This window comes from Sinohyriopsis cumingii, chromosome 16 (assembly GCF_028554795.1).
Source record: "Sinohyriopsis cumingii isolate HCF-2022 chromosome 16, ASM2855479v2, whole genome shotgun sequence".
NCBI classification, from domain to species: Eukaryota; Metazoa; Mollusca; class Bivalvia; order Unionida; family Unionidae; genus Sinohyriopsis; species Sinohyriopsis cumingii.
Window position 1 is genome coordinate 13,212,133 of NC_142976.1, and position 25,778 is coordinate 13,237,910.

At 34.5% G+C, this 25,778-nt stretch overlaps 1 protein-coding gene across 2 annotated transcripts in view; it reads right to left on the reverse strand.

Annotated features, from left to right (window-relative positions):
- The window catches only part of LOC149779963 (lipid scramblase CLPTM1L-like), a 90,150-nt gene continuing 64,372 nt past the window's right edge, over positions 1-25,778 (reverse strand). For both annotated transcript variants that reach the window (XM_089936680.1, XM_089936681.1), the window contains 6 exons: positions 24,167-24,249; positions 21,170-21,204; positions 14,189-14,244; positions 12,017-12,061; positions 11,526-11,641; positions 1-8,534 (listed from right to left, as the gene is read on the reverse strand). In XM_089936680.1, coding sequence (XP_089792806.1) covers positions 8,456-8,534; positions 11,526-11,641; positions 12,017-12,061; positions 14,189-14,244; positions 21,170-21,204; positions 24,167-24,249 — 414 coding nt within the window. In that variant the 3' untranslated portion in view covers positions 1-8,455. The remainder of the gene's footprint in view (positions 8,535-11,525; positions 11,642-12,016; positions 12,062-14,188; positions 14,245-21,169; positions 21,205-24,166; positions 24,250-25,778) is intronic.

The window sequence follows — 25,778 nt, forward strand, 5'->3', positions numbered from 1 at the left end:
TGGATCACTGAGATGGACTATCCACCTGTTACTTTACTACAACTTATTACACCAAATGCAAATTAATATTCATCTCCAATAATGCTTAAACATGGATTTCGTTCAAATAAAACAGCATTTGGAAATCTATATCATAGTCTACTAAATGCAGCTATATTAGGCTTTTGATTATCATACGGTTCCTGTTATATGACGATTATGGTCACGGATGCTATTTTGCTAAGAGGGAGTAGAATTATATGTGTAATGTACTTCATTGTAAGGTCATGTCACCATACTATATATATATTATACAGCTCCCATGGACAGTGTTATAATGAGGGAGTATTGCATCAGGTACTTCACTATAATATAATCCCATTTTCAGACAGTATACCATATGGCTATTATGGACAGTTCTAATGAGGGAGCAATGTCTCGTGTATTGTGTAATAATGTAATTCCACATTAAAGCAGTATACTATATGGCTGCCATGAACAGTCATATAATGAGGGAATACTGTATAACTTACTTCATAATAACCTGATCTCACTTAAGGCAGTATACTACACCTCTCCCTCAATAAATCATGCACAACAGGGTCCACAAACATAGCCAGAACTATAAGTGAGGTCGCGAATAATTGAGGGACCTCCAAAAATTGAAAAAACCTGCTTATACATCAAGAAAACTGCGGGGGAGGGGGTGTAGGGAACTGGGCTGTTTAATAACTGAATCTTCCTTTTACAATCACGTCAATAATAATTGTTAATAACACGCTTTTTCTAATGAAGTTGTTGGTTATTCTGTATAAATAACATTTACTTTCAAAATGTCCAACATGTAAAAGATTGTTTGAACTGGTTTCAACAACCATCACGTGTACACAAAAACGTGTATTACATCACTGCTTTTTGTTGTTGTTGTTGTTGTAGGGTTTAACGCCATTTTTCAGCACACAATAGGCTATACATGGCGGCCGCATTAATGGTGGAGGAAGAACTCGGAGAAAACCCCGGAAAGAACCACCGACCCACAAGAAGCTACTGGCAAGCTTTCTCACATACCCACATTAGCCGAATCCGAGACTCGAACCTACGCAGACAGAAGTGAGATGACAGTGATCCGTGATGAACAGCGCTTTAGACCACTCGGCCACTCGGGGCCCCCACTGCTTTTTGTTTTATTGATTAGCCTGATTCCCAGATTAGTGTGAACTAGTATTCTACTAAGTTGGGAGTCAAAGTAGCCAGGAACTAGACTATCTATACACCACCAAACGATTCTTTTTAAAAAAAAAAAACTAGTGACATTTATTTCATGAGACAATTGCCTACGGCAAAACTAAATTTTTGTATTGTTCAATTAGTACAATATTGATGTCATCATTTCACTAAGAGTAATACTGAAACTTCTTATCATCCTTGAGGATATCTCTAAGTGCCAGTTCAGAAATTCTCTGAAAATCGCTTGCCCACAATGGTCTATATCTGTGAAACCAAGCTCTTTATTTTTGCTAAGTATTCGTTTCGCTTGGTTGCCTTGCTACCTTTAATCACAGTTATGAAAAAGTCGGTCAATTTAAGGTAGTTTATGTTACATACACAATACAATTTAAAACAGTGTTCCATGGATCAACTGAAGTGAGTTCACTTGACATACGACTGGGGCCGCAAGATTTTCAGTATGTAGGATTTGCGTGCCTTTTAACTTTTTTTATATTCCATATTCTTTATTTGATTCAAAAGACACACTTAACGTGATAATACAAAGAAGGCCAGCTTTTAATTCAGTGCAACAATACAACAAATACTTCCACAGTCAGTTATCAAAACACGGTTGGCACTTAATTAGAGAAATGATTGCAGACATAGCTGTTACGATAGATTGACATATTTTAAGTTTATATACACATTGCATTAATGATGATTACAATTAAATGGAATTAAAATACAGAATTAAAGCACAAATTTCACTTAAAATTTTTTAAAATTGGCATTTAAATATTAATGTACTGCCTACACAAGGCGTGAATGACCTTTTCATTGACCAAAATTTCCTTGAAAAGTTTTAATTATGGTGTACTAAGAATGTCATTTGTAAAGAAAATGTAACCAATTATATGACTTCTTATTAAAAGTTGATAATTTCAAAATGTTGATTAAAATTTCCAGGTCATATCTACCATTTTTGACCATAAAACAAGTGATATATCAATGTTTCAGTTTCTAATTCTGATCGCAATTTTTTTCAAGTTCGAGGAATAGGGATAAATTTTTTTGCAGTTTGTATTTTCTGGTTTTAAAAAAATGGGATCCATGCCTGACTCTATGTTATAAGCAGGGTCGCGAGTTATCAAGTTATTGAGGGAGTAGTGTATATGTATCCTATATGGACAGTGTTATGAGTGAGTGATGTATTTAATATTTCATTTGTCCCTAGATTGTCACTGTGCAAGTACTTTTGTAGATGTAAACCATGGGGCTGAAGACATTAATTCCATGTGAGGTTAAGAAAACTAATGGTACAAAGTGAATAGGAGATAGATCTACAGTGGTGCTACAGCTTAGAGAAAGAAATACATGCAAAACTGGTGACAAACATTTACATGAATCAAAAATAGTTGTTATAAACTGATTTTTTTTACAATTAACAAAATCACAAAGAGGAATGGTCAGCAATGTGCTCACAAAAATCTTGGGCATATCCAGGAATATCATTTAGGAAAGGTGTAAACAAGTAGACATGAAGACCTACTGGATAGAACCACTGTTAGGGGTCAGGGGGACACCGCCTCAGGAAGCTCATACATATTAAGCATTTCCAGAGCATAATTGTTAACTATTGAAATATAAACAAAACTTGATCTAGCAGGATTTCCTGTTGTTTAGGTAGAGGTGCACCCAGTGATGCCCATCTAAATATACCCACATCCCACCACTATTCATATGATGTTGACAAGTCTAAAGTCAAAGAAGTTCAGCAACTCTTCCCAAAACAGTGCAAGAACAATTTCTTATTAACACAAACATCTGAAGATGATGACAATAATAAATATGAAGTTTCACAGAAATCCAATGAAATTTGTGTTCACAAAATTTGGTCATATACTGTATACAGCTGTGTAAAAATGGGCAATAATTCTTACAAAAATTGTTGTACCAAAGGATTTGTTAATATGTCCCTCTCCATACCATCTGCGAAGTTTCATGGTGATCCATCATAAAGGACAATAAATCAAACGAAATCATGGGAGGACAGCAATTCAGCGATAAGGGCATCATCAGATGATGACAATGACACAGTGATTGACTATAAACTTAGTCTAATTGTGTTCATACGATAGTACAAGCTGCAAGTCAAAAGGGCAATAACTCCAATAAAACTGACAGAAGCACAGTGACTGTTCCTAACAGCATCTTAACATGAAAACCATATATACTCCATCAAAAATTACAGGAAAAGTCGCATTCACATGATTCTGTAATACATGGCATTCAGCTGCAAGAAAAATAATTGCAATAACTCACGAGAAAATCATAGGAACAGAGTGATTTCTCACTACGTGAATCTTCAGCTAATGACAGTTCACTGAAATCGGTGAGTCAAGTTACAAGATTCTGACATACTATATCCAGCTCCAAGTATGAAAAGGCCTAAGAAGACCTCAAATTGCTTACCTGGTAGTTGACATGTCAGCTTATGGATGCAAATTTACACACACAAGATACCCCACCCTTCCAATCCAAAGGTGCTGGCATGACTCAGTCATTAAGAGATTGGATTCTTGACCAAAAGCTTGCAGCTTTAATTAACACCATCCAACCAACATTGATCTTCATAATTATGTCAAATTGAGCTCATCTAAGATTTTGATGATATAATCTTACATACTAAATCTGATAAAACTCTGATGATAAATATAAACTGCTCACAAGCTCAGCCGATCAATGCAAAATCACCTCATTAATAAGTGTGAATATTGCTATTATCTGAACTTATTCAAGGTCTTGGTGATATAAAATTATTATTGTTGTTGGTTCATTGCCATTTTTCTGCACATGATAGGCTATACATGGCAGCCAGCATAACTGGTAGTGGGGAAAGCCTGGAGAAACCCTAGTAAGAACCACTGGCCAGTGGGAAGCTACTGGCAAACATTATTACATACCCACAATGGTTGAGCTCAACACAGATATAGGTGACCACAAAGATCGATAAAATAAGTGCTTTAGATCACTCAGCCAACCCTGGCACCAATATAAACTTATATAAAAAATCTGATTAGAATTAGAAATGAAGCCTTTTGAATTGTTCACAAGAAATTGTTTTTGGTTACACAACAAGTGCACCTGACCCTTAGCCAGGTCAGCTAAAAAAAGGACAGTAACTCAAAAAAAATCGCAGAATGTTAAAATGTAAATCTTTAAATGATGACTATAATATATACTAAGCTTCAAAGCAATCCATCCCGAACTACAAATCTGGCTGCATTCACAAGATTCATGATACACTGTATTCAGCTGCAAGATAAAAAGGGCAATAACTATAATCAAATGTTACAGAAGCAAAGGATCTGTTGATATGTAAATCTTTAGATAGCATCTACCCCCCTTTCATTGCAATTCATTGAAAACTAATCCTGGTTGCATTCACATGATTTTGTCACAATGCATTCACAGGCATGTCAAACAGGGGCAACATCTCTTATAAAAACCATGGGGATTACTAACTTGTCTCAGACAATGTCAAGATATAACCACATGACATCTTTGGTTAAATCTGCAAGCAATACTTTTTGGAACAAAAAACAACCAAAGTAGCTGAAGTGATATAATTCAAGGTATTCTTCAGATATATCTGCAGACTGGGTTAAATGATAAAATCAAAGTATGTAGCAATAACAAGATTTGAAAGATGACCACCATATTGGATGTCAGACTGGCACCATTTTCATTTCAGATAAAAGTGAGATCGTAAGTCTTTTGGTGTTGATAAGGCCATCCGTTTGAAAGATGACTACCATATTGGATGTCAGACTGGCACCATTTTCATTTAGGATAAATAAGAGATCATACGTCTTTTATTGTTGATGTGACCATCTGTTTACAATGATTAGCATTACAAATATGACTTTAATGACCACCACTGTGGCAGCAATAGTGAATGTCTGAGGGACACCATTTTCATTTTGGACCAACTGGATGTTCCCTGTTTTACTTCTATTTTATATTTTCTTCATATTTAAATATTGCAGACTGTTCAATTTAATCCTTAAGGTGAATTATTTTTCTAATTGTAACTTATTTTATTGAAATGTATGTTTAATATTAATCTGCAAGGGGGAGAACTCTGCACAACTCCAAACCTCAATAGTCTTCATCAAAGGTTACTTCCATTGCTTTAAGAGGCAAACTAGCATATACAGGCTGCTTCTACCAAATTTGGTCAAATTCTATTCAATGCTTAAAGAGAATTAGGCATTAAATGTTTTCTGTGTTTAACAATGGTACTTATATTTGATGGCAGTTCAGAATCATTTGTAAAACTAATTTAAAAGGTCTTTTTTCCATGATGATTTTTGTAAAATCAAATTAGGTTTAGCAGTTTTTGAGAAGTTATTTAAAGGTTTGTAGATTTTTAGTAGCAGAGAAAACATTTAATGGTGGATTGGTATCATCTGAACAAACTTGAAAGAATTTCATACCAGGATGTTTTATTTCACATTTGGTTTCATTCCATTCAGCAGTCTGAGATAATGGGTTTTAAATAATTGTGAATGGATGAAGGACAGAGGACCATACCAGATTAATCAGATATATGACCAGGTAAGCTAAAATCTTTGTTTTCATACCAAAATCATCAGAGATTCTGTGGAAAAACTAGTGTAATCTACTGGCTGAACTGAATGCCAACCGTTACTGTGTATTTCTTGTGTATGTCGTGTATTTGTTGTACCGTTACTGTGTATTTGTTGTACTGTTACTGTGTATTTGTTGTACCGTTACTGTGTATTTGTTGTGTATGTCATGTTTATCACTGAAATAACTGAATGTTAGGTTCTCTACTCCAAGATTCTGAATGGTGAAACTATCATAACAAATGTATATGAATAACAAAACATATACGAGTAAGAGATGTATACGAGTAATAGCAATAACAAGATTTACAATATGATCAACCTGGTGGTCATACTGAATGATAGAGGGTCATCACGGCACAACTAGAACTAGAATGACTGATTGACTGGTGACAAACAGAAGATCAACACATGAAAGGTTTTATCCTGTCATGGCAACTGGAGCATCTGTCATGAGTCTGGCACACTAAACATTGAGTACACTCAGCTCTCTAACACAACAAAACAGGACAAGTTTAAAGCTCTATGACTGTTCACCCAAAGGTATTGAAGAAATAGCAACACGTTTTTTGACACAGCCACCAAGGCCACAATATGGGCTGTAAGAACAGCTTTCTTATCATGACAAACAATAAGCATTTTAATATCACACCTATAGACTATATGGAAAGGATTAATTACTCTGTGACATAAGTACCCTAAAAAGATGAAAGTATACTGATGTATCAGTGAAATTTCTGTTATCCTATTTCAATGGCAGTTCATGTACTCAATTAAAATTTACAATATTATGTGGACAAATATATCAGCATAAATGTCAAAGTCATTATCCCCATTTTTAGAAAATTCTGTTTGATTGGTTAATTACTCAGACAAATCATTCCATACTACAGTTCTCCAATGTGAAATATGAAACCTAGCAGTAATAGGGAAAATATTTTGCCCGATATTTTTTATTAGAAATTATTGATAGGATACGGATTTAGATGGTTGCAAGAAATTTGCAACATTTTTTTGGTGGATAAACTGGATAAGGCAAAAAATAAATATATAGCTGCATTCTGAGCTTAACATGTTTAGACTAGCAGCTGCTAACTGAAAGGTCACTGGTTGTAAGATATGTACAACGGTTTTTAACCAGGAGTGTTCAATGCAATGGACTGCTAAATGATGGATTCTCTGTATTGATAAAAACATTATTCCATACAAATGAATTTGGAAACTTCAAGCCTCCCAAAACAATACATGTTTATGTGTTGGACTGTCTAATCTCATTTTGCAGCTGTAGGGTACAGTTTCTCTTGGCAATAGTCACTATTATCAGAAATAAGATGTTGAGATCAAATTGTGGTTTCAGTGGCACACAGTAATTCACAATAAATGTGAAATAACATCTGAACCAAACATTTTATGTTTTTTAATAAAGAAAAACAAAATCTGTGTCTCATCAACAAAACTGGGTTTCTGTGTTTACTCTCTAGGATGTTAGTGTTCGAGTGTATGACTATTTTTAGAATCAGATCAATTCAATGCAAAGGCTTACATCACTTACATCAAAATGACCTTAAACACAGCTCATTTCTGAAAATGGGGATAAAATGATGGCATGGTGTTTAGCAGCATGTATTGGAATATTGCAACTTGCTAGACTCTATTTCATTCTGCCTTTCACAAGACAAAATGGAATTAATCCAATAGGTTTGAAATTCCAATCCACCCTGCAAATATACCATGTAATTAAAACTATACCCTCAAGGTAGCAGCCGGAGCTGACAAACCTCTAAAAATACAAACAGAAACAAATCTTTGGCAAACATACATTTTCATGGTACAACAATTAATATATTTTTCAATATAACAGTGAGCAAAACCAGGTACTGGTTTTACCAAATGCTTACATTCTTTGCTCAAAACAACATCGTATAACAAAATAGCAATTCATTTATAGTAACCTGTCAGGACCATTGTATTTACAATCTGCTATGTCCTTGTTACTTTTATGCTTCTTTCTTAATTTAACATCAGTTCCTTGTATCCATGTTGGTACTTGCTGTGTTTCTTTTCCTTCTGAATTCTATGTGTGCTAATTTTGACAATACTGGAATGGGGCTATTGAAAATGCAATAAAATCTACATAGGGCTATTAAAAATGTTTTAAAACCTACAGAATTTCAAGCTTCTATCTCTGCATCTTTATTCTCTGCTAAAGAGCTGAATTATTTTTGCCAAACGTGAAGAAAATCTAAACTTTTGCTCAGTTTTTGAAAAAAATTAATCTGTAATATGACTATCATAATTCTTGGTATCTGCTGAAGATTCAATGCCAATTTACCATGTATGCTCACTTATAAAAAAATCAACTTCAGCTGCAAACAACACAGACCCTGACCTGTCATCACAGAATGCACTGACAGATCAGGGTCTATGTTTGTCCTGCTAACTAATCTTAACAAACTTTAAAGACCAAGAACTAACAGCCAAAATGAGTGTAAATGGTAAGATATAGATCAAATACTTCATGCAGACAATAAAGTCCTTACAAAAACAGGCTAAAAAAGAACTGATGACACAATGATAAATAAGTTCTAAGTATCATTTGAGGAAACAGTTAATTCTTATTCTTTCTTTTTCTTTGCCTCCTCTTTGAAGGACATCCCAAATTCATTTACCCTTGCCTTGTCCACAGGATAAAGCCTGAAAAGATAATAATAATTATTAACAATAATAATAAACTATAGCTACAGAAACAACAATCAATTTCACTGCTTTATGACAATTTAGTAGAAGTTAATTGGGCAATTTTTCTTTTTACTCTTTAGAGTTAATAACAAAATCTCACAACAAAAGAACAGCACAGTTCACACATCAAAGACAATTACTGTATATATTCATATATGAGGCAAATTCAAATGGTCTGCTGTTGCATAATGCGTTGACAGATCAAGATCTATGTTGTTTGTTCTCCTGATCACTCCTATCAAGCTGCATAGACCCAGATCTGCCAGCACTTTATGCACAGACCAGTATGGATCTGTGAAGTATATAACTCAGCATATCGAATTGGTTAAAATCCAACAATTCCTAGTTATTTTGTGGCAACAAAATTGTTGATAGATGGACACAATGATGGTTCAGTGGATGGATGGATACAATTACTATAGGGCTCTGCTGGATTCGTTGAGTGGGACCCTAAATAATGATAATGCAAACTGATGAATTCGTTGAGTGGAACCCTAAATAATGATAATGGAAACTGCTGAATTCATTGAGTAGGACCCTAAATAATGATAATGTAAACTGCTGAATTCATTGAGTGGGTCCCTAAATAATGGTAACGCAAACTGCTGAATTTGTTGAGTGGGGCCCTAAAAAATGATAATGCAAACTGCTGAATTTGTTGAGTGGGACCCTAAAAAAAGATAATGCAAACTGCTGAATTCGTTGAGTGGGACCCTAAATAATGATAATATAAACTGCTGAATTTGTTGAGTGGGACCCTAAATATCAATAATGCAAACTGCTGAATTCCTAGAGACTTGCCCTAATTAATGACAATGAAAATGGATAAATTCATTGAGTGGGACCCTAAATAATGATAATGCAAACCGCTAAATTTGCTGAGTGAGACCCTAAATAATGATAATGCAAACTGCTAAATTCGCTGAGTGAGACCCTAAATAATGATAATGCAAACTGCTAAATTCGCTGAGTGAGACCCTAAATAATGATAATGCAAACTGCTGAATTCGCTGAGTGAGACCCTAAATAATGATAATGTAAACTGCTGAATTCGCTGAGTGAGACCCAAAATAATGATAATGCAAACTGCTAAATTCGCTGAGTGAGACCCTAAATAATGATAATACAAACTGCTAAATTCGCTGAGTGAGACCCTAAATAATGATAATGGAAACTGCTGAATTCATTGAATGGGACCCTAAAAAATGATAATTGCAAACTGCTGAATTCATTCAGTGGGACCCTAAATAATAATAATGCAAACTGCTGAATTTGTTTGAGTGGGACCCTAAATAATGATAATGCAAACTGCTGAATTTGTTGAGTGGGTCCCTAAATAATGATAATGCAAACTACTGAATTCGTTGAGACTTGCCCTAATTAATGACAATGAAAATGGATAAATTTGCTGAGTGAGACCCTAAATAATGATAATATAAACTGCTGAATTTGTTGAGTGGGACTGTAAATAATGATAATGCAAACTGCTGAATTTGCTGAGACTTGCCCTAATTAATGACAATGAAAATGGACAAATTTGCTGAGTGAGATCCTATATAATGATAATGCAAACTGCTGAATTTGTTTGAGTGGGACCCTAAATAATGATAATGCAAACTGCTGAATTCGCTGAGTGAGACCCTAAATAATGATAATGCAAACAGCTGAATTCGCTGAGTGAGACCCTAAATAATGATAATGCAAACTGCTGAATTCGCTGAGTGAGACCCTAAATAATGATAATGCAAACTGCTGAATTTGTTGAGTGGGACTCTAAATAATGATAATGTAAACTGCTGAATTTGTTGAGTGGGACCCTAAATAATGATAATGCAAACTGCTGAATTCGTTGAGTGAGACCCTAAATAATGATAATGCAAACTGCTGAATTCGTTGAGTGGGACCCTAAATAATGATAATGCAAACTGCTGAATTTGCTGAGTGGGACCCTAATTAATGACAATGTAAATTGCTGAATTCGCTCAGTGGGATCCTAAATAATGATAATGTAAACTGCTGAATTCATTGAGTGGGACCCTAAATAATGATAATGCAAACTGCTGAATTTATTGAGTGGGTCCCTATATAATGATAATGCAAACTACTGAATTCGTTGAGACTTGCCCTAATTAATGACAATGAAAATGGATGAGTGAGACCCTAAATAATGATAATATAAACTGCTGAATTTGTTGAGTGGGACCGTAAATAATGATAATGCAAACTGCTGAATTTGCTGAGACTTGCCCTAATTAATGACAATGAAAATGGACAAATTTGCTGAGTGAGACCCTAAATAATGATAATGCAAACTGCTGAATATGTTGAGTGGGACACTAAATAATGATAATGCAAATTGCTGAATTCGCTGAGTGAGACCCTAAATAATGATAATGCAAACTGCTGAATTCGCTGAGTGAGACCCTAAATAATGATAATGCAAACTGCTGAATTTGTTTGAGTGGGACCCTAAATAATGATAATGTAAACTGCTGAATTTGTTGAGTGGGACCCTAAATAATGATAATGCAGACTGCTGAATTCACTGAGTGAGACCCTAAATAATGATAATGCAAACTGCTGAATTTGTTGAGTGAGACCCTAAATAATGATAATGTAAACTGCTGAATTCGCTGAGTGAGACCCTAAATAATGATAATGTAAACTGCTGAATTTGCTGAGTGAGACCCTAAATAATGATAATGCAAACTGCTGAATTTGTTGAGTGGGACCCTAAATAATGATAATTCAAACTGCTGAATTTGTTGAGACTTGCCCTAATTAATGACAATGAAAATGAATAAATTTGTTTTGTGGGGCCCTAACTAATAACAATGCAAACTGATGTATCTAGTTTTTACGTGCTGAAGCCATAATAAGCAATAAAGTGAAATGGGGTTTTGCTACTTTGAGCTATGTATAAAGCTAGAATGTTGTAAATCATACCATCTTTGGTACAGATAGATGACAAACACCACATCATCTCTGAAGCAAGCCAGTCTATGGGCTGTTGGCATCGTGATGATGAAGGCAAATACATCATCTATGAAAGTGTTGAAGGCCTGAAATCAGAGGGAAATGTTATCAGAACAAATACTGCAAGCACACCTAGTACATTAGGGTGCAAGTAAATAAGGGCAATAACTCTTACAAAATTACAGCAGTATAAAGATTTCCATTCCGTGACTTGTTAGACGATGACCATTCTTGCATGGCCTTTTCTTTCACTAGGAACTACCGTTGATTTTTTTGTTGTGGTACATAGATGTTTTTCTGAGCAAGTAGAATTTTGCATGGGGCAAGTGATTCTTTAACAGTCACTTACCCATTGATGGTTTGAGAATTTTTCTTTTTAGAACAAAGTTACATCCTTTACTCCCATGTCTGATCATAACAACCTGAATACTACTACATGGGTAATCCTATACATTTATTACCTTGTACATAAAGGCCCTCCATGGTAGATGAGCAACTGACTTCATCTGAAAGAAAGTAAATTTATAAACTTTATCTTTTATTTAGAAATTAAATTCATAAAAGTTACTTTTTATTTTATTTAATTTCTTGACTAAGAATATATAATTCAAAGAAAAACATGCTTCTAACAACAATTACAGAACTGTAAATGAGAACATAAAAGGAAAAAGATAGTGAATATTGTATGGAAAACTGAAGATTTACGTATTTTTATTACTGGATGATATATATTGTAATTGCAGGTTTCAACTCTTTTATCCATGTCAACAATCCAGAAAAAATACTAATCATTACTTGTGTTACATGGGCAATAGACATGGGCAATAGGCAGGTTTCCAAAACAAGTCAGTTTAACAGTGAAAAATGAATTAAACATCTTCAATGGATGATATTCCTTCAACCAAAAATTGGATGCAATCTAACATACCAATCAGGATATTTTGTGACTTTTCCTCAACATTCCATCTTGGAAATACTTTGATGGAGTGAAAAAGCATTAAAGTAGGAAATTACCCAAACATGCTAAAGTATCCATTACAAAAGTGAACCACGACAAAAACATTATAATGTCTTCACGCTATGATTTGCACAACCTTGGTGGCAGCATAGGTAGATGCTTACTAGCAGGCCAGCAAACTTAAACAACCTCACATAAAAATTTATAGGAAGATGATTTATTTTCTCAGAAATTGTGAGTATAACATTCAATATGTCTTTAATCCACTGATAGAACAGAGGAAAATATAACATTTATGAAATTTGAATTTGTACTTGTTATTTGCATGGCTAACCACATGACTAAATAAATATTACAACTTACTTGTCCATGATATCAGAGGTCCAATAGTCATGTGATGTTACCAATAAACCAATTTCCAATCTTGTTGCACAAAAACATTCGAAAATATTGAATGAAAATTGCATATTGTTTGTAAACAGAACTAAAGCATAACTAATTCTCAACATATTTATTCCAAGAACAATGATAAAACACCTGTTGCAGCAACCTGGAGAAAACCCAATTCACTGAGTACAGTGCACATGCTAACACTGAAGTCATGTGAAACCGACAAACACATCACTTGCACGTTCTATGCTTCATGAATCTGGCTTGACTTCCTCATAGTGGCAATGAATTCCAACTTTTCAACAGCCAATTGGTCTGGACCCCACATCACAACATAAATGTCAGTCGAAACTTGGGCTAAGTAATATGATTCCACTTGCCAACTTAATCAACACACAATTAACAACTATGATTCACAGTTCATTTACAGAGTAAATAGTTATGGTGTTAACATGCACCACATAAAATATTCAGTGTTAGTGGTTTGGTTCAAGTAAAGAGCTTCAACTTCAGGATGGCTTACGGTGTTAACATGCACCACATAAAATATTCAATGTTAGTGGTTTGGTTCAAGTAAAGAGCTTCAACTTCAGGATAGCTTATGGTGTTAACATGCACCACATAAAATATTCAATGTTAGTGGTTTGGTTCAAATAAAGAGCTTCAACTTCAGGATGGCTTATAAATCACAAGACTTGGTCATCTATAAATAGATTGCAGCAAAATTCAAACCAAACTAATCTCTCTGCAAACAACACCTGGTTATTAATTTCTTTTTTAAAAAAAAAATGAAAGCTTGGATTAACATCTATGAAACAGAAAGAGAGGTGTTTTAATTTCTAATGCTTCATGCATCAGCAATTAGTCATACACTATAGTACCAAAAGGAGAGTCAGCTTATGTCTTTGATGACTTCAGGCATTGCATTGACAACAACTACACATGATGAGACTGGCTTCTAGGCTTCCTCAAAAATGTGAGTTGAGCAGCAATCCAATAATATATGTTTCAGTAATTTTAAAACTTGGGGAACTCCAGCCCAATATGTAGGCAGAGAAATTAGTGCCTAAAAAGACTGTAAAATACAGGCAGACAATTAGTGCCTGGAAGCACTAAAATACAGGCTGAGCAATTAGTGCCTGGAAGCACTAAAATACAGGCTAAGCAATTAGTGCCTGAAAACAATAAAATATAGGCAGACAATTAGTGCCTGAAAACATGATAATATATAGGTAGACAATTTGTGCCTGCAAGCAATAAAATGTAGGCAGAACAACCTTCTTACCTTGTAGTTTACAAACAACTGGGGTAGCATAAAAAGGAATCCAAATGCATATACACCTGAAAAATATAAAGTACTGAATAGTTAGAACTACATTTGACTAAAAGTCAATTAAAATTTAAACTCATTAATTTATATCTTCACACACAAACACACACACACACACACACATGCACACACACAGATGGACAGCATAAGATAAATTATATTTTAAATACAAGACTAAGGCACTGGGATTTGGCTCCAATCTCTTAACCAGCAAAGTAATCATAAAGTGACCTATTAACAACTCTGCCCAAATGCAATAAATAGACCAATTAAATTGATTTCTTCATGCACAATTTTCCTAAACATTCCTCTGAATCTGATAAGTTAATCATGGCTAGACACTGCAATGTTGTTAAATTAGGAATAATATCATGGCTTCATCTTATTGAATAAGAACTAATGGCTAGATTGTTTACTAGAGTAAAATGCAACATACGTAGCCACTGCCAGGGTCATTATTATTTAAATAACCCGATACTGTGGTCACTCACACTGATATATGAGACCTAAGTAGCCTAGTTTATGTAACCTTACAGTTGACCATTCTACTAAGTAAGCTTATGTAGTATTTACAAAAATAAAGTATCTCCTAAACTTTGTATCATGTTAATTTTACTATATCCTGATAGTGATTCTTTTCAAATATACCAGTACTATGAATATGCAGATTCACTTGCTCAATACCAGTACTATGAATATGCAAATTCACTTGCTCAATACCAGAACTATGAATATGCAGATTCACTTGCTCAATACCAGTACTATGAATATGCAAATTCACTTGCTCAATACCAGAACTATGAATATGCAGATTCACTTGCTCAATACCAGTACTATAAATATGCAAATTCGCTTGCTCAATACCAGTACTATGAATATGCAGATTCACTTGCTCAATACCAAAGTCATCCAAACTCATTTGAAGTCAAAGATTTCATTTATAATCTACAATCACATAGCTTTCACACAGTTATAATTCACTGGGCAATTTTTGTTTTTAAGGTCATGAATTTCTTTACTTGAAGTAATTAAAATTTTGGAAGTATTTTATGTTTCAATCATAATGGGGTATTCATTTTTTGTTAAAAACTAAAAAGCAAAATATAATAAATATGACTAAAGGCAATACAATAATATTAATGCACAATACATGATAAAAAAAATGACAAAATATTTCTTGCACTTTAACATGGCAATACTAGCAACAAACACTATTTTACCTAGCATGTCAAACTTGCTTCCAAATATTTAAGAATTTTAAATGTGTCAAAAATAATAGTAATCTTCTGCAAATCAATTTATAAACATAAATATCTGACATGGTTTTAGAATGAAATGTTCTTATTGGATTAAAAACAATATTAGAATGAAATATTTTTACTTGCAAACAAATATCTATAAATTGTGTACATACACTGAAAACAGTTTATGCTAACCTGCAAATGACCATTTTATTTAACAATATTTCTATTGTATACTTTATCTTCAAATTTAAATTACAAATTTTTCGTCTTCATCTCAAAGATGTATTTTTGTGCTAACTGTTCTACTGACCTTTATACATTTAATTTTTGTGTACGGAAAAAGTTTTGAAAGTTCTGTGTATATAAATTGTGTACAGAAGCTAATGACAACACTGAAAACGGTTTATGCTAACCTGCAAATGACCATTTTATTTAACAATATTTCTATTGTATACTTTATCTTCAACTTTAAATTACAAATTATTCGTCTTCATCTCAAAGGTGCATTTTTGTGCTAACTGTTCTACTGACCTTTATACATTTAATTTTTTTATTTTTTGGTTTCAATAACTGCTCCAACAATAACTGAAGTACTCATTGGATTTGTTGTCAATCAATGTGTACAGGAAGATCAATCTGATTGCCACCGAGGAGGCAGATAACTTTAACTTTTTAGCTAAAACATTTAAGCCTGGGAGGGCTGGATGTGTGATTTAGTATTAGTTATGCTAAGGTATTATGATTGGATAACATATTTGTGGAAGTCTCCTGAGTATCAAAAAGTGCCTCTCCACAACATCCTGGACATGTGTACTAAGTTGGGTTGATATAGCCTGAACAGTTTGAAAGTTGTGTTAAATAAATGAAAATATTCACAGACAGATGGACAATGATAACCATAACATCTATACTCTCCTGTATTAACACCTATACTCTCCTGTATTAACACCTATACTCTCCTGTATTTACACCTATACTCTCCTGTATTAACACCTATACTCTCCTGTATTTACACCTATACTCTCCTGTATTGACACCAATCCTCTCCTGTATTAAGACCTATACTCTCCTATATTAACACCTATACTCTCCTGTATTAACACATATACTCTCCTGTATTAAGACCTATACTCTCTTGTATTTACACCTCCTGTATTAACACCCATACTCTCCTGTATTAAGACCTATACTCTCCTGTATAAAGACCTATACTCTCCTGTATTAAGACCCATACTCTCCAGTATTAAGACCTATGCTCTTCTGTATTAACACATATACTCTCCAGTATTAACACCTATACTCTCCTGTATTAAGACCTATACTCTCCTGTATTAAGACCTATACTCTCCTGTATTAAAACCTATACTCTATTGTATTTACACCTCCTGTATTAACACCCATACCCTCCTGTATTAAGACCTATACTCTCCTGTATTAAGACCTATACTCTCCAGTATTAAAACCTATATTCTCTTGTATTTACACCTCCTGTATTAACACCCATACTCTCCTGTATTGACACCTATACTCTCCTGTATTAACACCTATACTCTCCTGTATTAACACCCATACCCTCCTGTATTAAGACCTATACTCACCTGTATTAAGACCTATACTCTCCTGTATTAAGACCTATACTCTCCTGTATAAAGACCTATACTCTCCTGTATTAAGACCTATACTCTCCTGTATTAAGACCTATACTCTCCTGTATAAAGACCTATACTCTCCTGTATTAACACCTATACTCTCCTGTATTAACACCTATACTCTCCAGTATTAACGCCTATACTCTCCTGTATTAAGACCTATACTCTCCTGTATTTACACCTATACTCTCCTGTATTAAGACCTATACTCTCCTGTATTAAGACATATACTCTTCTGTATTAAGACCTATACTCTTCTGTGTAAAGACCTATACTCTCCTGTATTCACACCTATACTCTCCTGTATTAACACCTATACTCTCCTGTATTTACACCTATACTCTCCTGTATTGACACCAATCCTCTCCTGTATTAAGACCTATACTCTCCTATATTAACACCTATACTCTCCTGTATTAACACATATACTCTCCTGTATTAAGACCTATACTCTCTTGTATTTACACCTCCTGTATTAACACCCATACTCTCCTGTATTAAGACCTATACTCTCCTGTATAAAGACCTATACTCTCCTGTATTAAGACCCATACTCTCCAGTATTAAGACCTATGCTCTTCTGTATTAACACATATACTCTCCAGTATTAACACCTATACTCTCCTGTATTAAGACCTATACTCTCCTGTATTAAGACCTATACTCTCCTGTATTAAAACCTATACTCTATTGTATTTACACCTCCTGTATTAACACCCATACTCTCCTGTATTAAGACCTATACTCTCCTGTATTAAGACCTATACTCTCCAGTATTAAAACCTATATTCTCTTGTATTTACACCTCCTGTATTAACACCCATACTCTCCTGTATTGACACCTATACTCTCCTGTATTAACACCTATACTCTCCTGTATTAACACCCATACCCTCCTGTATTAAGACATATACTCTTCTGTATTAAGACCTATACTCTTCTGTGTAAAGACCTATACTCTCCTGTATTCACACCTATACTCTCCTGTATTAACACCTATACTCTCCTGTATTTACACCTATACTCTCCTGTATTGACACCAATCCTCTCCTGTATTAAGACCTATACTCTCCTATATTAACACCTATACTCTCCTGTATTAACACATATACTCTCCTGTATTAAGACCTATACTCTCTTGTATTTACACCTCCTGTATTAACACCCATACTCTCCTGTATTAAGACCTATACTCTCCTGTATAAAGACCTATACTCTCCTGTATTAAGACCCATACTCTCCAGTATTAAGACCTATGCTCTTCTGTATTAACACATATACTCTCCAGTATTAACACCTATACTCTCCTGTATTAAGACCTATACTCTCCTGTATTAAGACCTATACTCTCCTGTATTAAGACCTATACTCTCCTGTATTAAAACCTATACTCTATTGTATTTACACCTCCTGTATTAACACCCATACTCTCCTGTATTAAGACCTATACTCTCCTGTATTAAGACCTATACTCTCCAGTATTAAAACCTATATTCTCTTGTATTTACACCTCCTGTATTAACACCCATACTCTCCTGTATTGACACCTATACTCTCCTGTATTAACACCTATACTCTCCTGTATTAACACCCATACCCTCCTGTATTAAGACCTATACTCACCTGTATTAAGACCTATACTCTCCTGTATAAAGACCTATACTCTCCTGTATTAAGACCTATACTCTCCTGTATAAAGACCTATACTCTCCTGTATTTACACCTATACTCTCCTGTATTAAGACCTATACTCTCCTGTATTAAGACATATACTCTTCTGTATTAAGACCTATACTCTTCTGTGTAAAGACCTATACTCTCCTGTATTCACACCTATACTCTCCTGTATTAAGACCTATACTCTCCTGTATTAAGACCTATACTCTTCTGTATTAAGACATATACTCTCCTGTGTAAAGACCTATACTCTCCTGTATTCACACCTATACTATCCTGTATTTACACCTATACTCTCCTGTATTAAGACCTATACTCTCCTGTATTCACACCTATACTCTCCTGTATCAAGACCTATACTCTCCTGTATTAAGAACTATACTCTCCTGTATTTACACCTATACTCTCCTGTGTTAAAACCTATACTCTCCTATATTAACACCTATACTCTCCTGTATTTACACCTATACTCTCCTGTATTAACACATATACTCTCATGTATTAAGACCTATACTCTCCTTTATTAACACTTATACTCTCCTGTATTAACACCCATATTCTCCTGTATTAACACCTATACTCCTGTATTTTTACACCTATGCTCTGCTGTATTAACACCTATACTCTCCTGTATTCACACCTATACTCTCCTGTATTATACAAACTGGACATAAAAATGATGATCTTTCATTAGCAACAAAAGGTGAAATCCCATAGTGCAAATGATCTCATTTAATATTTGATATTATTATTTAAAAAAATACTGAATAATGATTCTTGCAGAAGATAGTATCTTATTTATGACCTTTTAAACATGAAATTTCAAACAATCAATCAGTTTCCTTCCATGTATCTCAGTGCATGTGTTCTGAACAGTATGGTTCAGTAAGCAGTAGAACATAACAATATGAAATTAATACAAAGGAAGCAAATAAATGAAAATGGTGAGAAGATACAGTATAAGAAAATACGAAAGGATAAAAAGCCTCGATCATTACATGCGTAAAGAACATGATATATAGTAACAAAGGTAGAAAGAAAACAATATCATCTAGACTTCATTTTCCGTGTAAACATGACCATTTGTATATATGACCATTTTTGTATACATAGCAACAGACAAAGGTAAACTACACAGATAGTCAACATAACACTTCCATAATGAATTTACCACGCAACAAAATGTAAGCCCAAAATATTTTTTTTTTTTTTTTTTTTGAGCATTTTTTATTTTTATATTCACCAGTGATGAAACTTATTAGATTAGATTGACTCCCTGAAGCCAACTGTCTTGCTAATTGTGGGAAGGATGAAGTCATATACTTCCAGTCCTGACCCTTGTACTGGGCCTCCAACCTGAAGTGTTCAGGGAGGGAACACACAGACTTCACAGGACAGGGGTTCTTATTCACAAAATCAACTGGATCTGCAACTATAGCCTACAACTTGTGTTGCTCAGCTCTCATATCTTCAGAGGCCACCATAGAAACTAACCTGCCAAGTAAGCATTCCAAGTCCAGCTGGGCTACCCTCAAAATACACCTTTGTTGGCAAAGCCTTAGAAAAATCCAAAGTGGCATCCCTGCACAAATGTAACAGTTCAGCCAACAGTGCTTTGACACTGACAACAAGCGTCTCAATTTTTTAACTATGACCTCAAAGAGTCTCCGCAAAGCAGCCAGTGAAAAAGATTCCTCACTTAAAAGGTTAAAGGTGGTTGCTGAGAAAAGGTTGTCATGTGAAAAGGTTGACATGTGAATAGGTTGGCATGTGAAAAGGCTGAAAAGGTTGGCATGTGAAAAGGTTGAAAAGGTTGGCATGCGAAGCTAAGGTAACTAAGGTAAGCACCTTAAGTTCCATAATTTTGTGTGGACTGACTGGGATTCAGGACAAAAAGTCTCCATGGAAATTCCTACTTAGAGAAGCTCCTGAATCCTGGCCAGGAGGCTTAAGTGGCCAAGTGGGTCAGTGAACCTTGTAACAACCCACTGTGACCAATGGCTGCAGGGTGGTAGAGGGGACTGACCAACCTCTCTGCATCACTTGTAATCCAATGGTTGCCAGTTTGATACCCACCCAGGAGCATATCTGCTACATTCCCAGTCAGTGCTGCAAGGTTTTGGGAACTAAAAAGTGTACTTTAGTCCTAATGGGGGTGGGGATGCAAGTGACCTGAAACATGACATTCTACAATTGTTCAGGTCAACAACAAAAATATTTTGAAATGAACTGAATTCCTTTTAACTCTTAAAAACCACTCTCTGATAATGACTCAGAAGAGAATTAGGTTGATAAATGCCTCTTTAATAATTGCAACATCTGTCATTTTTTTTCATTGATAATAGTCAGTCATGTGCTTTTCTTACCATTTACTAGACTGTGTATACACCAAGAATACCAGCTGAAAAGAAAGAAGTGGGAATGATAACTGAATGATTTTTTTTATTGCAACATGATACTCTAATTATATAATCTACTCTTGTGTATACAGTATATATTCACTTATAAGACAAGTCTAACTGCAAAACTGCATAGACCCAGATCTGCCAGCACATTATGTATCAGGAGAACTGGGTCTGTGCAGTTTTGTTAGGACTTAACAACATAGCAAACAACACAGACCATGATCTACAGTAGCATTATGCAACAGCAAATTAGGATCTTTGTTGTTTGCAGTTTGACTCAACTTATAAATGAGTATATGTGTTGGTTAGGATCTTTGTTGTTTGCAGTTTGACTCAACTTATAAATGAGTATATATGGTAGTTAGGATCTTTGTTGTTTGCAGTTTGACTCAACTTATAAATGAGTATATGTGGTTGTTAGGATCTTTTGTTGTTTGCAGTTTGACTCAACTTATAAATGAGTATATGTGGTGGTTAGGATCTTTGTTGTTTGTAGTTTGACTCAACTTATAAATGAGTAAATGTGGTAGTTTCATATTTTTCTTTGCTTTAACTTCAGATACTGTATATACTTGCTTATAAGACAAGTCCAACTGCAAACTGCACTGAACCAGATCTGCTATCGAGTATCACACTAACAGACCTGGGTCTATGCAGTTTGTTATGAGTAATCAGTAAAACAATAAACAAATGACACCCTGATCTGTTGGTGCATTATGTGATGGGAGCACAGGGTCTATGTTATCTTCATTCTAGTCAGTATTTATGGAAGTACTAATCAAGAATGTTTCTTCATTCCAACACTTTTTTAGATTTGCAGACTACAAAATATCTTTGTTTTGTTTCACAGCTTTTTTCCAATTTTAATACATGGAAACCAATATTCACTCGAGAAAATATTATTTTAAATATGGTAGTATGTAATATTTTCCACAAATGTTGACTACATTGCAAAGTTAAAAAGCATTTTCAGATCTGATAGATATCCTTTGTCTAATATTGCTTGTTTTGTTAGACAGCATTCCAATTAAAACACATGGAAACCATGCAATCTAGGCAAAATAGTAGCATAACTGCCATATTCATGCTGATAATGACAGTACTATAAAAATGAATTGATAATGAATAATCTATGCTTTTGTATATGATAAACAAGGACATAATACCAGTCTGAAGTTATTGGAATACTGTCATCATACTGGTAAAGGATTTTCAATAATAATGACAGTGTGTATGTTATTTGCATGCTGGATATGAAAGACTTCCTCCAAATACAATCAGCAGTGTCCACTGAATTTCTTCCAAGGCCCTGATTCATACCTTAGAAACTCTTAAAATCCCCACCCTTAAAGTACATACACTTCACTGGCATTATAAGGGGAGTTAATCTCCACAGTCAGCATGCATTTCAGTGTTTATTAATACCATATGAGGCCCTGGCCCTGGAATAATTAACTTTTGAAACCGTTGAGAATCCCATCTAAATTAGTGGTTATTATGATGGTCTCATTACCAGACGGTTGAGTTTTCAATTCCAATCATCTGATCAGCATACACCCTCACTAATATGGATGGGTCTCACTCTGACATAACTGAACTCATTCGAAATCTTGATATCGGCTTAAATAGCAAATATGATCAAACTCTGTTAAGAAATATAGTTTCTAGAGTGTTCACAGGTTCAGCCAATCAGATGCAAAATCACCTCATTAATATGCATGGATATCACTTATGCTGAACTCATTAAAAGTCTTGATTATATCAACTTACAAGTCAAATCCGAATGAAATTGGATTAGAAATATGACATCTAGTGTTCACAACTCAGCTAATCAGATGCATTATCACATCATTAATATGTGTCGATGTCATTCATAATCAACTCCTGAGACCTTAATGATACAACCTTACAAGCTAAATCTGAATAAAATCTGATCAGAAATATGACCTCTATGGTGTTCACAAATATGACCCAATAGAATGCAAGATCACCTCATTAAAATGTGTGAATTTTGCTCATAACTAAAATAAAATATAAATTCTGATCTAAATTTCATCAGGAATGAATCCCCTAGAGTGTCCACAACCAATTGCTGACGGACGGATGACCTATGATAGAAATATGACTTGTTGACGGATGGATGACCTATGATAGAAACAGGACTTGTTGACAGATGGATGACCTATGATAGAAACAGGACTTGTTGACAGATGGATGACCTATGATAAAAACATGACTTGTTGATGGATGGATGACCTATGATAGAAACAGGACTTGTTGATGGATGGATGACCTATGATAGAAACAGGACTTGTTGACGGATGGATGACCTATGATAAAAACACGACTTGTTGATGGATGGATGACCTATGATAGAAACAGGACTTGTTGATGGATGGATGACCTATGATAGAAACAGGACTTGTTGATGGATGGATGACCTATGATAAAAACATGACTTGTTGATGGATGGATGACCTATGATAGAAACAGGACTTGTTGATGGATGGATGACCTATGATAGAAACAGGACTTAACTTTAACTTCACTCATGCTTTACCAAGATGAACTAAAATGGATGGACAGATAAAGACGGTGATAGATGGGAAGACAGCAAGGTGACCCTTCCTTCATTAAACTTTGGTAAACTTTTTGAACAGTACATTCTTTAAATCATTCTGTAGGTGATTAAGCTTGTTTGTCCAACCATACCAAATACTTTCATGTCACTGACCTTTTACAATAAAGTGAATAGTTCAAGTTACTGTCTGTTCTGTTCTGGTCTGTTAATTAATATTGGGGATACATACAAGTGAAAACTCTTAATTCCTCTGTGGAAGGCAATACAAGTTAATTTTCATATCTTTAAAGACCCCACAGAATCACGCTATCAGTAATGTTTGAAATATATCTTATTAGTGGAAAGTTACAATAATTTATTAAACCATTGATTCATACCTTTTATGTTCAACATAGAGGAGGGAGTACACAGCACCTCCAAGACACAGTGGATATAGTAAATATGATAAGTATTTCATAGCCTGCAAAAGAAAATATTATGATATATTAATTACATTATACATTGCATTGTTCTTGCAACAATCATTGTAATTATTAATTTCATTTTCCATTAACTGTTGACCATCTAAAGTTCTTTCATAATTTATTTTCAGTACCTGATGGTGCCATTATTTTCCTAAAACTCCTTGAAATTCAACAAACTGAAGGACTTCTGAACTTTAAAACCTTTTCAAAATTCAATTTTTTTCCAAGGTAATCCCTGAAATTCAAGGATTTTCCAGAATTGTCTGAAATATGTCTCATTTTTTTGAACATCAATAAAATAAAAGCAAGATTACCATGACTGGCACACTACACCTGCACTACCGTATTTCATGTTATTTTTCGTACATGAAAAAATAATTATTAATTTCAGTGTACAAAAAATTATATGTAAAATAAATAATTATCATTTGTGGGTACTGACCGTGAATAAAAAATAAAGTTATCGTACCTGAACAAGTTCTATGGAACACAAACTAACTGACAATCTAAATGTACAAAGTAAACGTACATTTTCTGTCTTATTCTGCTCTCAACTCAAGAATCTAATTACAACAAAAATAAAAGTACTCCAAGATTTTTGTTGTTATTAGAAACCATTATTTTCTTAACAGACTTACCATGACCATGGCATCTGACATATAATCCCAGAATCTAAAGGTTTTTTGATTACCCAAAGTGCATGCCATCCTCAAAGTTTAGTCCGGGAGCTTATTCCAAAACAAACACTTGGCAAAAATCATTTTTCTTTGAGCCCAATAACCTTGACTTTGACCTAAATATTTATAAGTTTCTTCATCACTCCAAAACAGACCAACTATGAATTCAGATAACTGTAGATGGTGGAGAATGAGTTATTGTTTAGTGTTATGTATTTTTCATTTGTACCATGTGTTTACTTTTGTCTATTATTATACATTGAATGGGTCATTTTATAAACAATAGATGACATGAGTAATTTATCTCTATAATTATCCTAAAACATAATCTACAATTATGTTTTAGGATAATTATAACCTGTAGGTAAACATGTTTACTTGGATCTGAGTTTAGGACATTGGTTTAGGGGTATTGAGTGGCCAAGTGGTCTAAAGCGGTCTCTGTCACGGATCACTGCCATCTCAACTCTGTCTGCATGGGTTTGAGTCTCAGGCTCGGCCAATGTGGCTATGTGAGAAAGCTTGCCAGTAGCTTCTTGTGGGTTGGTGGTTCTTTCCAGGGTTTCCCCAGGTTCTTCTTCCACCATTAATACTGGTTGCCATGTATAGCCTCTCTTGTGCTGAAAAATGGCGTTAAACCCTATAAAAACAACAACAACAACAACAACGACATTGGTTTATTCCCTCAGAAATTCCTGGTCTACCTGATGTTTGCCACATTCTTTACTAACAGTGTAGTAAAAGACCTAACCTTGTATACAACTCAGAATGTTCTGGAAATGAACTTTTGACCCTCATCCTGGTCCTCTTACTGTAACTTCAGTTTTTATGTCAAGGTTGTTTACATC